The following is a 13,038-nucleotide window of genomic DNA, read 5'->3' as shown; positions in this document are numbered from 1 at the left end:
ACTGGTACACAAGCCCCACAAAATGGATGTGAATGTAAAGGCCCTTCAGCCCCATGAACTGAACTGAGTTCTTTCACTGAATTTTATTTACGGAGAAGGTGGTGTTTACTTGGAAGGGAGCTGCTGGGGACAGTGGTGGGGGCGGGTACGATAGTGGCATTCAAGAGATGTTTTGGTCAAGTGGTATTTAAGAGACGGGTGCTGTGTGTACGGAGTTCCTGCGTTTTCCCAGTCTCATCGTGGGTTTTCTCCAATATCTCCTTTTTACTCCCACACTGCAAAGACGTAAAGATTTGTTATTTAATTGGCTTTGATAAAATGATAAATTTTCCCGAATGTGTGTGTAGGATAGTATTAGTGTGCAGGGATCGTTGGTCAGCATGGACTCGGTGGGCCGAATGGCCTGCTTCAATGCTGTATCTCTAAACTAAAACTAAACTGAGCACAGGAATATGCAGGGAATGGAGGGATATGGGTTATGTGCGGGCAGATAAGTATTAGTTTTGATATTGTGTTCAGCGCAGACATTGTGGGCTCTGTTCTTTCTATATTCTATCGCAGGTTGTCTGTGGTCCAACACAGTCATCTGACCCTGATGCATATTCTTTGGATCTGCTTACCAAGAAAAGTTGATATCCATGTTGAAAGCTCTGGTTGATATTTTGGGAGATTGATCTGATAGATTTCTATCTGCAAATGTGCATTACAATTGCACTCCTGAATGGCTTAACTCTAAATTTATGATTATACTTGCGATTCAATTACATTTTCAATTATATTTATCTGCTCTTTGGAATCCTTTATTAGCATTTAAAACTCTATATCAGGTGTATGGCCATCTGCGTTGCAGAGAAGCAAACAAAATGTTGGTGGAACTCAGTGGGTCAGGCAGCATCCCTGGAGAACATGGATAAGTCAGCCCATGTCCCGACCCAAAGGGCTATATAGGGTGGTGAATCTGAGGAATTCTTTGCCACAGAAGGCTGTGGAGGCAAAATCAGTGGATATATTTAAGGCAGAGATAGAGAGTTTCTTGATTAGCACAGGTGTTGGAGGTTGTGGGGAGAAGGCAGGAGAATGGGGTTAGGAAAGTGAGATAACTCAGCCTTGATTGAATGGCGGAGTAGACTTGATGGGAAGAATGGCCTAATTCTACTCCTATCACTAATGATCTTATGTATCCGTGTTCTTCAGGAATGCTGTCTGACCCACTGAGTTATTCCAGCGTTTGTGTCTTTCCTTGGTAAACCAGCATCTGCAGTTCCTTGTTTCCACAGGGAAGCAATGGTTATGCAACCCTTGAATACTATTTGAATAAACCTGTGGAATCTCTAGTTCAATACCTTGCGTGGTGTCCAAATTCAATCATGGTTTGACAAAACCTTTGCACAAAGTACACCCTCTCATATTCTAAACTAGAAATTATTAAACATTCGGTAGTTTTTTGTCTCGTAGTTATAAGTAATTTGTGAGTGATCTTGTATCTCCTTCCCATACTGATTCCTGGTAAAATCAGAAGATGTGACTTCAATTGCCATTGTTTGACCACTCAGTAACTTACCTTTAATCTCTTTGCTATATCTATCTTTAATTTTACTTTTGCAAGACTATTTTGCGGGATGAGAGCCATTTTAAAAATTAACTTTGTTGAATGCATGTTTTAAATGGCAAGAATTTGGAGAAGTCTAAGAGTTGTGTGATAACCTGTGACGTACTGCATTTGCTAAAGCGAACTCCCTTCCCTCTCAGATTATCCAGAGGATTTAAATCATAGCGAAGTGTACCTGCAAACCGCAACATTTCTTCCTGAAGATTTTACATATCGTGCAAATCTCGCTTGTCCGGAAAGACTTCCTTCTATGAGTAAGTATACCAAAGGTCAAATATCTCTAAATTCACTCGAGGTGACCCGAAGTAACTTATCTGTTGAATTCTCCAATTTGTGGTAAACGACCCCCTGCCATTCCTCTTCCCCCCCCCTCCCCCCTCCCTTCCCTGTGACCAATGTGGATGTGCACCATTTCCCCTTTCCCCATTCCACTTTCCTCCCCCACTACCCCCCCCCCCCCCCCTGCCATTCCACCAATCTCTTCCCCAGATTCATATTTCATGTCTCTTCTGCCCTTATCTCCTTATTTTGCACGTTTTTGTCTTTTCATCTGTGGCTTTAGTCCACCCATCTGCAAATAAAATCCCCTTCTAGATTGACACAAAGCTGGAGTAACTCAGCGGGACAGGCAGCATCTCTGGAGAGAAGGAATGGGTGACGTTTCGGGTTGACCCATTCCTTCTCTCCAGAAATGCTGCCTGTCCCGCGGAGTTACTCCAGCTTTTTGTGTCTATCTCTGGTTTAAACCAGCATCTGCAGTTCCTTCCGACACAATAAAATCCCCCTCACCTGTATCCACCTATCACTTGCAAGGCTTGGTCCTGCCTCCCAGCTTTCTTTCCCCCTTCCTCCAATCAGTCTGATTTTCCCGACCCGAAACGCCACGTATCCATGCTCTCCAGAGATGCTGCCTGACTACTTGTGTTACTCCAGTACTTGGTCTGGGGCATTGGTGATGGTGTGGGGGGACTGCTCGAAATGTTGTACAGATAAGGTGCTATAGGTTTTAGAGCCACATCAGAAGGTATGATTTCTGCATAATAAACTTTTGACATATTTAGTTTGAGGATATATTTAACTTTCAAAATGTAAATATTTAATAGCTTCCCTCATCAAAAGCTGTTTCCATATTCATCTTGCCACGGTTTGTTAACAACGTGTTTGCTCACGTTTTACTCCGTCTGAAATCGTGTATTTCCAATTGCATCCTCTGCATTTTCCTCAGTTCCAGTCTCGCCTTGCTTTGCTATATCAGTAAACTTGGATACATACAACAAAATCATAAATGTGGTTAGCAAATGGCTGTGGCCCCATACTCTCTCTCGCTCTCTCTCGCTCTCTCTCGCTCTCTCTCGCTCTCTCTCGCTCTCTCTCGCTCTCTCTCGCTCTCTCGCGCTCTCGCTCTCTCCCCCTAATCATCAAACTAGTTTTACTGTCATCCTGTTGAGCTCCACTGTCCCAATTAACTCAACAAACCAGAGACCACACGCAAATGTGACCTTTGCCACAGAGACTGTCACTCCCGCATTGGTCTCTTCAGCCACAAGCAACGCTGCTCCAGCTGAGGTTTGGAGCAAACAGCCAACAACCAGGATGCATCACCCATGGTCAGTCACGACTGAGGGGGCCCTACGGGACATATTAACTCATTAACACATCCCACATGAACCATTGTGGGCTCCACACTTCCTTGATTATTGTTGCTCTCTGCATTTCTTCCATTCATTTGTCCCAAGTTCTGTCTATATCTCTTGTTCCCCTGACTCTCAGCCTGAAGAAGGGCCTCGACCATGAAACGTCACTTATTCCTTTTCTCCAAAGATGCTGCCTGACCCGAGTTGCTCCAGCTTTCCCTGTCTGTGTTTGGTTTAAACCAGAATCTGCAGTTCCTCCCTATCTTGTCGGTGACAGGCAGTTTACTCCTTTTATCCCTGTGTGGCACTTTACCATGTGGCATCTTAAGGTTTTTTTAAAAATCTATAAATATATTGATTCTTTGAAGCTGCTTGCAAAGGCATTTGGACCTTTGTTTTGGAAAAAAAGCAAGTGGCCACAGGTTTGCAATGTGATTGAGCAAGTCGATGAATTTCTGCAATGCACATTGAGGTCTGTGCAACACATGGCATTCGTGGGGAGAGCGAGTGTTGACAGCGGTGAGTGAACTGAATTGCGGAGGCTACCTTTTCCTGTTGGGTTTTGTTTTTCTCAAAGCTGTGTTCACCAGACAAGTGGAGAACAATCTATCGCACTTGTAATCGAAGAGGATGGAAAGACTGAGGGGATGAGTCACCAGCTGCAAAGTATCTAACCACTGGCCTGGTCCGATAGCATTTAAGCTTTTAATTTAAGCCAAGTAACCTACATACCTGTGTAGGAAGGAACTGCAGAAGCTGGTTCAAATGAGGTTGTGTGAATCAGTAAATACTGTGCATACAGTAAAACCAGATGGCACAGTGGCGCAGCGGTAGAGTTGCTGCCTTATAAGTTGCTGCCCTCAAAGAGACACAAAATGCTGGAGTATCTCTGAGACTCACCCACCTGGACAAAGGGAATACACATGTGAGAATGCTCTTCATTGACTACAGCTCGGCATTCAACACTATCATTCCCTCAAAACTCGTCCCCAAGCTCCTTGATCTTGGACTGGAGACCCTCATCTGTGGCTGGATATTCGACTTCCTGACGGGCAGGCCCCAGGTGGTGAGAATTGGAAGCCACACCTCTTCCTCACTGATCCTCAACACAGGTGCACCACAGGGCTGTGTGCTCAGTCCTCTCATGTACTCCATGTTCACGCAAGACTGTACTGCTAAGCACAGCTCCAACATCACCTTAATGTTTGCTGACGACACTAACATCTTGGGCCTCATCACAGACAATAATGAAACTGCCTATAGAGAGGAGGTAAAGGCACTAAACAGCTGGTGCCAGGAAAATAACCTCTCTCTCAATGTCAGCAAAACTAAGGAGATGATCATGGACTACAGGAGACAGCAGGGGAGTGGACACCTCCCCATCCACATCAATGAGGTTGAAAGGGTCAGAAGCTTCAAGTTCCTCGGTGTGCACATCACTGAGGACCTCTCTTGGACACTGCACATGGACACAATAACTAAGGAAGCCCGGCAGCGGCTCTTTTTCCTGAGAAGACTGATGATGTTTGGCATGAACGCCAGCATCCTCACAAACCTCTACAGTCGTACCATCGAGAGTCTGCTGACGGGCTGCATCACAGTCCGGTACGGGAACTGTTCTGCCCACAGCCGCAAATCACTACAGAGAGTGGTGGTCGGCACAGCACATCACTGGCAAATGTCTCCCGGCCATTCAGGACATTTTCCACTGGTGGTTCCTGCGGAAGGCACACAGCATCATCAAGGACCACAGCCACCCAGCACGCAGACTGTTCTCCTTGTTGCCATCAGGCAGAAGATACAGGAGCATGGCTGCACGTACCACCAGACTTAAGAACAGTTTTTATCATCATGCCATCAGGCCTCTGAACACATAAACACATCATACATGTTGATTATTTTATTCATTATTGTATTTTACCTACCAATGTCACTTTTATCTTTTTTTACCTTAATTTTATCCTTGTAATATCATTGGAGTGGTGACCCGTTGACTTGTCAAACACATTTCATTGTACCGTTGACCCTGTGTTAACTTACATATGACAAATAAAACAGGCAGCATCTCTGGAGAGAAGGAATGGGTGATGATTCAGGTCGACTGAGAGTCGAGACTGAAAGTCATTTTGATATGTACCGTTAGTTTATTTCAGACTGATTGTAGGAAGGGGGAAGAAAACTGGGAGGAGGGGGGGGGGGGGGGCAAGACCAAGCCTGGCAAGTGATAGTTTACCGGGGAAACCTGCTTTTAGGCCCACCGAGTCCGCGCGGGCCAGTGATCGCCGCACACTAGCACCATGCTACACACACAAGGGGTAATTCATAATTATACCAAGCCAAGTAACCAACAAACCTTTGGAGTGTGGGAGGAAACCAAAGTTAGAATAGTGAAAGGCTTAAATAAAGTGGATGTGGAGAGGATGTTTCCACTAGTGAGGAGAGTCTAGGACTAGAGGTCATAGCCTTAGAATTAAAGGAGGTTCTTTTAGGAAGGAGATAAGAATATTTTTTTTGGTCTGAGGGTGGTGAATCTGTGGAATTCTATGCTACAGAAGGCTGTCGAGGCCAATTCAGTGGATATTTTTAAGGCAGAGGTAGATAGATTTTTGATTAGTGCAGGTGTCAGGTTATGGGGAGAAAGCAGGAGAATGAGGTAAGGAGGGAGAGATAGTTTAGCCATGATTGAATGACTTGATAGGCCGAATGGTCTAATTCTACTCCTATCATTTATGACATTATTACCTTATGATCCTGGATTAAAGCCACGGGTCTGGAGAACAGTCTAGACCCTTCTCTCCAGAGATGCTACCTGTCCCACTTAATTACTCTAGCATTTTGTGTTTAACTTGCATACCTGCACGTCTTTGGAATGTGGGAGGATATAGGAGCACCAGGAGGACATCCATGCAGTCACAGGGAGAATATACAAACAACGGCCGGAGTCAGGATTGAACCCGGGTCCCTGGTGTTGTAAGGCAGCCACTGTGCCACTGGCCTGTCAATTGAAGGGTGCTGGCCAGAAGCGTCACCTATTCCCTTTCTCCAGAGAAGCTGCCTGACCCTCTGAGTTACTCCAGCATTTTGTGTCCACTTCTAACTGAATTGTGAAAGAAACCTTATAACATTTCTGAAGATGGTTGGACCATTGTTGCCTTGCTATTGAACTGTTGCTTCTGATGTTCCTTCACAGAGGGCCCAGTGGATGTAAACATGACTGAAATTTCTTTGGACGAGATTGAGGAATTATTTAGTAAGGATCCTTACATGCAGATTGGTGGCCATTGGAAACCACGGGATTGCATACCACGTTGGAAGGTAGGAAACTAGTTTAGTTATGAAATAGTAAAGCTTTGGCTTTTTATAGAGAAGCTTTATGCCCAAACAAACGCATTGGGCGCATTGACATTTTGCATGATGAATTATACAGTGAGCAACCTCAACTTTGAGCCTCCTTTCCTGAATGATGATATTCTTGAATTCCGAGTGCCCAAAAAAGATATGAATCTCTGACATGACTATAGTAGTTCATTGAAATTCCACACACCTTTGAAGTAGTTGTACTAAGGTTCACGTCCATCTGATCAACTTGATGAGTAAAGTTAAGTAAATGTAATAGCTCTCACATCACTAACAACATAGAAAGTTATGACTCTGACTTGTATTGATGATGAAAGACTACTTCAAAGGTAGATAAAAATGCTGGAGAAACTGAGCGGGTGGGGAAGATTCTATGGAGCGAAGGAATAGATGACGTTTCGGGTTGAGACCCTGAAGAAGGGTCTCGACACGAAATGTCACCTATTTCTTTGCTCTATAGATGCTGCCTCACCCGCTGAGTATCTCCAGCATTTTCTTCTACCTTCGATTTTTTTTTCAGCATCTGCAGTTCTTTCATAAACAAAGACTACTTCAAATCCATTTTATCCTAAATTAATTTAGTTCATAGTTTAGTTTTAGAGATACAGCGTGGAAACAGGCCCTTTGGCTTACTGAAGTTCAGGCAGACCATCAATCCCCATACACTAGTTCTATCCTACACACTAGGGACAATTTACAGAAGCCAATTAACCTACAAACCTGTATGTCTTTTGAGTAAGAAACCGGAGCACCTGGAGATAACCCACGTGGTCAAGTGAAGAATGTACAAACTCCATACTACAGCACCCGAAGACAGGATCGAACCCGGGTCTCTGGCGCTATGTGGCAGCAACTCTACCGCTGCGCCACTGTGCCATCTGCCTTTACTGTATTTACTGTTTCACATGAGTTCATTTGATAGTGTGAGCATGAGCTATTGTGAATGAAGGTCATTAAAATTGTTTGAAAAGCAAATTATGCTTTGAGATCTCGGGTAAATCTAGAGCTGCCACCTGGAAATGATTGTGAAATTTTACCGTGGGCTGAATGAGGTAGAAGTTGATGCAAGTTTTTGATTAGACATGAATTCTTGTGGTGCACTTAGTATTTTTTTTTTAAGATACATTTTTGTCAAGCTTGGCTGCAGCAGCAGTTCCAGTAACTGCAAATGGTAATGAATGCCTGGGGATGTTGAATAAAAGGTTCCAATTAGCTCTGCTAGCCTACTGACGTTTACCCATTAAGAAGATTGTAATCTGAGCAATGAGCACGAGTACCAGCGTCCACAGGATCACTTTCTGAAAATGACTCATTTGATTTCTGAGCTAGTAGATTATCATGGATGGAGGATCATTTGGGTTTTTTTTCCCCAACCTATTTAAAAAAAAATTTAAAAAAATTTAATTCTCGTTTTTCACATTTGTTTTCACTGAACGTTACCCCAAGAAAAATCTTTCTATTATAATCTCACTGCACAAATTATGTTTCTCTGTGTAGACCTGTTTTTACTGTATGGTCTCATGCAGTTTCAAAGCAGTATTTTTTCAGTGTTTGATTCCATATTCATGACATTTAGAAACAAAAGTCTGTTTTGCACGAAAGTCAATAACAATCAACTTTTTATGAAATTTTTGAAGAAGGGTCTCGACCCGAAACATCACCCATTCCTTCTCTCCATAGATGCTGCCTGTCCCGCTGAGTTACTGCAGCATTTCGCGTCTACCTTCGATTTTAACCCGCATCTGCAGTTCTTTCTTGAAAACTTTTTGTGAAGTTAGCCATGCTTAATTCATTTACGTAAATATTGGTAAAATTGGTGACTCTTTGAGGAGTTTATCCTTATTACATGCATGGGCTTTATTTCCATTTATGTGAGGGGTGATTAATATCCAGTTTAACTAAAATTAAATTCATATTTTATAAACTAGTTTCTGCCTACACGTTAGTTGATTTAAAAAAAAAAAAACACACAAATTGATGAACCTCGCGGGTTTATTTAGTTTGCCTTCCAACTCTTAAATTTGTTAGTTTCACCAAGTTTATTTACTTTGCTATCACAGTAATTTTGAGTCTGAAGATGGGGTTTGACCTGAAAAATCACCTATTCCTTTTCTCCAGAGATGCTGCCTGAACCAGCATTTTGTATCCATCTTTAGTGTAAACCAGCATCTTGCGTTCCTGCCTATACAGTAATTTCTGTGTTTGGCAACTGATAACATTTTGACAAGATATCCAATATTTGATCATTTTTAGCACCTTTTAATCTAAAATCTGCTGTCCTGAATTACAAAAATATTCCATGTTAGTGTTTTACCAGGATAAGTCAGTTCCTCATTGTTAGCCTGCCAAGTATTTGTGCTTTCAATATTTCAGAATGTATCTGGTATTGACAAAAACAAAATACTGGAGTAACTCGGCGACACAGGCAGCGTCTCTGCATAGAAGGAATGGGTGGCGTTTCAGATCGAGACCCGAAACGTCACCCATTCCTTCTATCCGGAGATGTTGCCTGTCCCGTTGAGTCACTCCAGCGTTTTGTGTCTGTGTGTACTGCATCTGCAGTTCCTTCCTGCACATTGTGCCTGGTATTGTGTAGGAGAGAACAGCAGATGCTGGTTTAAATCAAAGATAGACACAAAATCAGCATTCCAGAGAAGGAATGGTTGACGTTTTGGGTCGAGACCATTCTTCAGACTGTTGTATCTAGTATTTCTTTGATGTGCAGTAGAAATTGGAATAATTCCACTTGTGGAGTTATTTCTGTACTAAAGATAGCAATGGCAACGCTTCCTTTCTGGAGCACACTTGAAAATGAAATAAGGTGTGATCAATTGCATCAATCCAGCCTGACCATTATTGGAGTAATCGTTGGTTGATGCCCTACGTTTCAGGTGGCCATTTTGATCCCATTCCGTAACCGTCATGAGCATCTTCCTATCCTGCTGAGGCATCTGATTCCATTGTTGCAGCACCAGCGCCTGGAGTTTGCCTTTTATATCATTGAACAGGTGAGTGGTGGAAAAATATTCATCTTTGAAAAGGACTGGAAAATTTCAAAATACACCTTTTATGGCATACCCATTACCTAGATCTCAATGAATTAAAAAATAGTGCATTCCTGGAAAATAAAGCAATATCACGTTTTAAGCTGTCAATTGTTGGATGAACAGAAGGTCTTTGACCTGAAATATTGACTCTTTCTCTTTCCATAGAGGCTGCCTGGCCTTCTGAGTGTTTCCAGCATTTTCTTTCATATAACCTAAATTTCTTGTTTCACTGAAATTATGTTCTGAAAGCTGTGTGAAACAAGACATTTCAACAGTTTTATTTGTTTGCTGTGAGCAAAATGTATCTTTGTAAGAGAATATACCCGAGGTTCTGTCTGTCCACTCTCTCCTCAGTCATCCCCCAACACCTACTCCCCTAATACCACCTTCCTGTGCAGATGCCAAAGGTGAAATGCCTATCGCTTGCCTTCCTTTTCTTACCACTGTCAGGATCCCAAGCATTCTCGGAAGGTGAAATGGTCAAACAGTGGTCCCAATCGCAGAATATAACAAAGGCCATTTTAAAATGGGACGGGGCGAAATTTATTCACTCAAGCTGGTGAATTGGTGGAATTTGCTGCCCCAGAGGTCTGTGGGTGCATAGTTATTGAGTTTAGTCAAAAAGGAGATGGATTGATTTGGATATTAAGAGAACCAAGTTACATAGAAAATTAGTGAGGAAGTGGATCAATGATCACCTTGATAAATGATAAGGCAGGTGGTCCTATTCCTATAGCTAAACCTTGTGTTAAAAGATATTTGTGTGTGCTTAAACAGAGCAGTTAATTTGAGTTTGATTTATCTTTCAACAGGCTGGGTACCATCCATTTAACCGTGCAATGCTCTTCAACGTTGGTTTTAAGGAGGCTTTGAAAGACATGGACTGGGATTGCGTGATCTTTCATGATGTGGATCATATACCAGAAAATGACCGCAACTACTATGGTTGTGGAGAGATGCCAAGGCACTTTGCGGCCAAGTTAGATAAATATATGTACCTGTACGTCCTATCATTATTTACACGCAGAAATGTAGAGCATTCCTCATTAGCCGTATTGTTGTTATTTCCTTCAATCTTAGCAAAATTCAATGTAAATGGAATTCATTAAATATTTAATTTACATTTTATTTGCCTCATGCTCTCAAATAGATCTGTACTCTGCAGCATTCTTCACCAGAGCCTATGTGATTAAAGTGTTTAAGAAGGAACTGTAGATGCTGGAAAATCGTAGGTGCACAAAAATGCTGGAGAAACTCAGCGGGTGCAGCAGCATCTATGGAGCGAAGGAAATAGGCAACGTTTCGGTCCGAAACGTTGCCTATTTCCTTCGCTCCATAGATGCTGCTGCACCCGCTGAGTTTCTCCAACATTTATGTGTACCTATAAGTAATTAATTTGTTCGGAGATTCTTTCTTGTACTGTATTGAAGTATCCAAGGTAATTTAAAAAAAAAAAAAAAAAAATGTTGTGACTCATTACATTTTTGTTTCCTTTTTTAAAACCCTCATAAAACGATTTGTGCCTCACATTTTGTTGTTTTTCTTCCTGCAGACTTCCTTACAATGAATTTTTTGGAGGAGTGAGTGGGTTAACAGTGGAACAATTTAAGAAAATTAATGGATTCCCAAATGCATTTTGGGGCTGGGGAGGTGAAGATGATGATCTTTGGAACAGGTTGGTTAAAGTTTATGCGATGATAAAATTTGTATTGTTCATATGTTTTTTTTCAATAAAAGGAACTGCACACTTCAATGCGTATCACATTGTAGGTAATCCTAATCCACAGTTTCCCGTGAGTGAGAGATTTGAATACTCGACTTCCAACAACATTTGCATATAAACGTGTTTCCAACTGACATATAATATTCAATTGATCCATATGGATGTTGTTGGCAAGGCAGACACGAGATGCTGGATAACTCATCTCTGGAGAGAAGGAATGGGTGACATTTTGGGTCGAGACCCTTCTTCAGACTTGTGCTGTCTGTCCCACTGAGTTATGCAGCATTTTGTGTCTATCTTCGAGTTAAACCAGCATCTGCAGTTCCTTCCGACACTTGTTGGCAAGGCTACCTGGCTTACCTCAAACTTCCTTTGGGGATGTTAGAATAGCTTGACCTGCTGTAATACATGAAAGTACTCCTGCAAGTGAAGAAGTAATTGAGGATGGTTGGGCATAAGCTATACCCCGACAATCATGTATTCCTGAGTACTTGGCTGATACCACATATTTGTGCGCATGCCTCGAACTTATCGGAACTTTTTTTCTTTTACCCTAAATGATTGCAGTTGGTGAACCTTTCTACCCGGTTTCCATTTTGGTAGCACCATTTGGTGTTACTCGGTACTTTGCGGCTAGTATAATCAGTCTTGCTTCACTTCCAATTTGAATCGGTTTCATATATTTAGATCAAAGCTATTTGAAGCCAAATATTCAATCTGGGGATTAATTCTGATTCTGTGAGGATTGCAGAAGGGTTGGGATCAGTTGGGCCAATCTGCTGCCAGTTCAACTCACTGCAGTAATGTCAGATATTCCTGAAAATGATGTGGTATCAGCCTAGTGAAAAGACAAATGTAGGACAACTTATTTGCAAGCATGAAATAGACAGAGGTAAGTGATCTCGCACCCAATGGATCAGATCGTAGCTCTGCAGTGCTATTGCATCTCATCATGAATGGAGGTGAGCAGTTTAACCAGATAACTTGGGCTGAACTAGAAAAATCTAACAACATCCCCATCCTAAACAATGGCAGTGTCCAGCTTGTGATTGGTAAATAAAAGGTCTTTGCAAACGAGATCAGCCAGAAATTCTGCATAGATGATGCATATTGGCTTGCTCCTTGGACTCCATCATCATATGAGCCAGTCTGCTGCCAGTTCAACTCACTGCAGTCTTGTCAAGAAACAGTTGAGATCGCTGGATAAGGCAGCAGCTGTGGGTCCAGCCAACATTCCAACTGCAGTACTGAAGATAGATACAAAATGCTGGAGTAATTCAGGCAGCATCACTGGAGAGAAGGAATGGATGACATTTCGGGTCGAGACCCTTCTTCAGACTTCAAGAGATGCTGCATGCAACTGCAGAGTTACTCCAACATTTTGTGTCTGTCTTCAGTGTAAACCAGCATCTGCTGTTTCATCCTACATGTACTGTACTGAAGGTTCTCAGTCAAAATCTGCATTGTCATTCGGAAATTTGGAGAGCAACTTCAGCTTGATAATTAGAAAAACATCGATTCATTTCTTGACAATTAATAATGTACAGTAATTTGAGTGGTAATTTGCTAATTCAGATCTATTGAATTTTTTTTGGTCATTTGGTTCATTTTGCACTTTGGGGAAATCTGAGTTGTATTAAAGCTTGTTTTTGGACACACCTTAAGTAT

At 42.1% G+C, this 13,038-nt stretch overlaps 1 protein-coding gene and 1 long non-coding RNA gene across 5 annotated transcripts in view; both read left to right on the top strand.

Annotated features, from left to right (window-relative positions):
• The window catches only part of b4galt5 (beta-1,4-galactosyltransferase 5), a 63,876-nt gene that overhangs the window by 43,313 nt on the left and 7,525 nt on the right, over positions 1-13,038 (top strand). For all 4 annotated transcript variants that reach the window (XM_033041516.1, XM_033041515.1, XM_033041518.1 and 1 more), the window contains 5 exons: positions 1,750-1,863; positions 6,434-6,558; positions 9,492-9,608; positions 10,460-10,647; positions 11,200-11,322. In XM_033041516.1, the coding sequence (XP_032897407.1) occupies positions 1,750-1,863; positions 6,434-6,558; positions 9,492-9,608; positions 10,460-10,647; positions 11,200-11,322 (667 nt within the window). The remainder of the gene's footprint in view (positions 1-1,749; positions 1,864-6,433; positions 6,559-9,491; positions 9,609-10,459; positions 10,648-11,199; positions 11,323-13,038) is intronic.
• Positions 2,557-4,832, top strand: LOC116986215. The gene is made up of 3 exons (XR_004415440.1): positions 2,557-2,567; positions 3,171-3,175; positions 4,640-4,832. It is a non-coding gene; the product is annotated as an uncharacterized LOC116986215 (long non-coding RNA).

The sequence above is a fragment of the Amblyraja radiata genome, chromosome 23 (genome assembly GCF_010909765.2).
Source record: "Amblyraja radiata isolate CabotCenter1 chromosome 23, sAmbRad1.1.pri, whole genome shotgun sequence".
In the NCBI taxonomy this organism is placed as follows: domain Eukaryota; kingdom Metazoa; phylum Chordata; class Chondrichthyes; order Rajiformes; family Rajidae; genus Amblyraja; species Amblyraja radiata.
This window is presented reverse-complemented; position numbering and strand designations above follow the sequence as displayed.